The sequence below is a fragment of the Monoraphidium neglectum genome, assembly GCF_000611645.1.
Source record: "Monoraphidium neglectum strain SAG 48.87 unplaced genomic scaffold scaffold05549, whole genome shotgun sequence".
Lineage (NCBI taxonomy): Eukaryota > Viridiplantae > Chlorophyta > Chlorophyceae > Sphaeropleales > Selenastraceae > Monoraphidium > Monoraphidium neglectum.
The window spans coordinates 2,626-3,878 of NW_014008081.1; the positions used below are offsets into that span (position 1 = coordinate 2,626).

The 1,253-nt window shown below is 63.0% G+C and overlaps 1 protein-coding gene across 1 annotated transcript in view; it reads right to left on the bottom strand.

Moving 5' to 3' along the window:
• Window positions 1–1,137, bottom strand: part of MNEG_15670 (Protein CYPRO4) — a gene marked incomplete at both ends in the record, with an annotated part of 3,139 nt that extends 2,002 nt beyond the window's left edge. The window contains 5 exons of the mRNA XM_014035859.1: window positions 53–126; window positions 382–424; window positions 643–716; window positions 917–964; window positions 1,120–1,137. Coding sequence (XP_013891313.1) covers window positions 53–126; window positions 382–424; window positions 643–716; window positions 917–964; window positions 1,120–1,137 — 257 coding nt within the window. The remainder of the gene's footprint in view (window positions 1–52; window positions 127–381; window positions 425–642; window positions 717–916; window positions 965–1,119) is intronic.
• Window positions 1,138–1,253: the final 116 nt, after the last annotated feature.

Here is a 1,253-nt window from a genome sequence, read left to right on the forward strand (position 1 = left end):
CCCGTTCTACGAGACGCACAGAACACCCCACGGGTGGGAGTGTGAATCACACCTGGTGGCCATGCAGCTGAAGTTGGTGCCGCGCGAGAAGTCCTTCCCGCCCTTCCAGTCCAGGGCGGGGGACTCCTGCGCGCACATTGAGGGGGGTGGGGGTGCCATGGGGCCAAGGGGGTGAGTTCACAACCACAGGCACGCAATCAGGATGACAGCGAGCCATGGCTGTCGTGACGACTGGGGCGCAGGGATTGGTGCGCGGCATAGAATGATGCCTGTCGCACTGGTTTCTAAGTCCATTCCATATCCACTCTATACCCACTCTACAACAACTTCACATCCACTCTACACCCACTCTATACACATGCTGCACCGACGCAGACACACCTGCACGACGCCCCGTCGATCGCGCATATCCCAGCGGCACAGCCTGCGGGAGAGTGAACATGTTCAGGGTTACCACGAGGCTGAAGTCCTTGGGGTGACCCCAGAGCGTCGTGCGCTCCCACCTCACCACCATCCCGTGAGCCACCCCCCTCCCTGGAGCCAGAAGAAAGCAACCTCACAAAGGGCATTCAGGACGGCTGAGCCCATGGCAACCCCGCCTCATATCTCCCCTTCCAGATCCCCCCAGCCCCCCCCCCCAACCTGTTAGCGTCCAGCCCCAGAAATGTGTTGACGTCCTCCAGCTGGGCCGCCTTGTGGTCGTTGGCAATGTCGGCCTGCAGGGGGGGGGGGGAGGGAGCGGGAGTCGGGGGTGGTGACGTGGGTGGTCAAACGCGAGCCGGCGGGCGCATGCGCGTGAAATGGCTGATGAGCGTCCACTTCAGACGCGTCCTGACCCGCCCACCTGCGGGGCACCCCGCACCGGCCCCCTCACATCCTCCCCTCGTGTCAAGCCCCAGACCCCTGCGGCCCCCACCTGTGGTATGTCCACCCCGTCCTTGTTGAAGGTCCACTCAGACACCACCTGGGGGTGAGGGGTGTGTGTGGCGGGGTGACGGTTTGTTGGGGGTGGCCAAAAGGTGGAAGGTGAGGGGTCCTGCATGGCGCGCGCTGTGAAACGCCTGGAATCACAAAGTCCTCCTGTCAGTGTCTCCCTGCGGGTCAGACCCCAGCACCCACCTGCCAAAGCACACACATGCATGCGCACGTACACGCGCAAATGCATACCCCAAAAACATGGCACCCACTCCAGTCCCCTCCCCAGGGACACCACCTAGCCCTCGTCCATCACTAACCCTACAGCTCATGCCGAC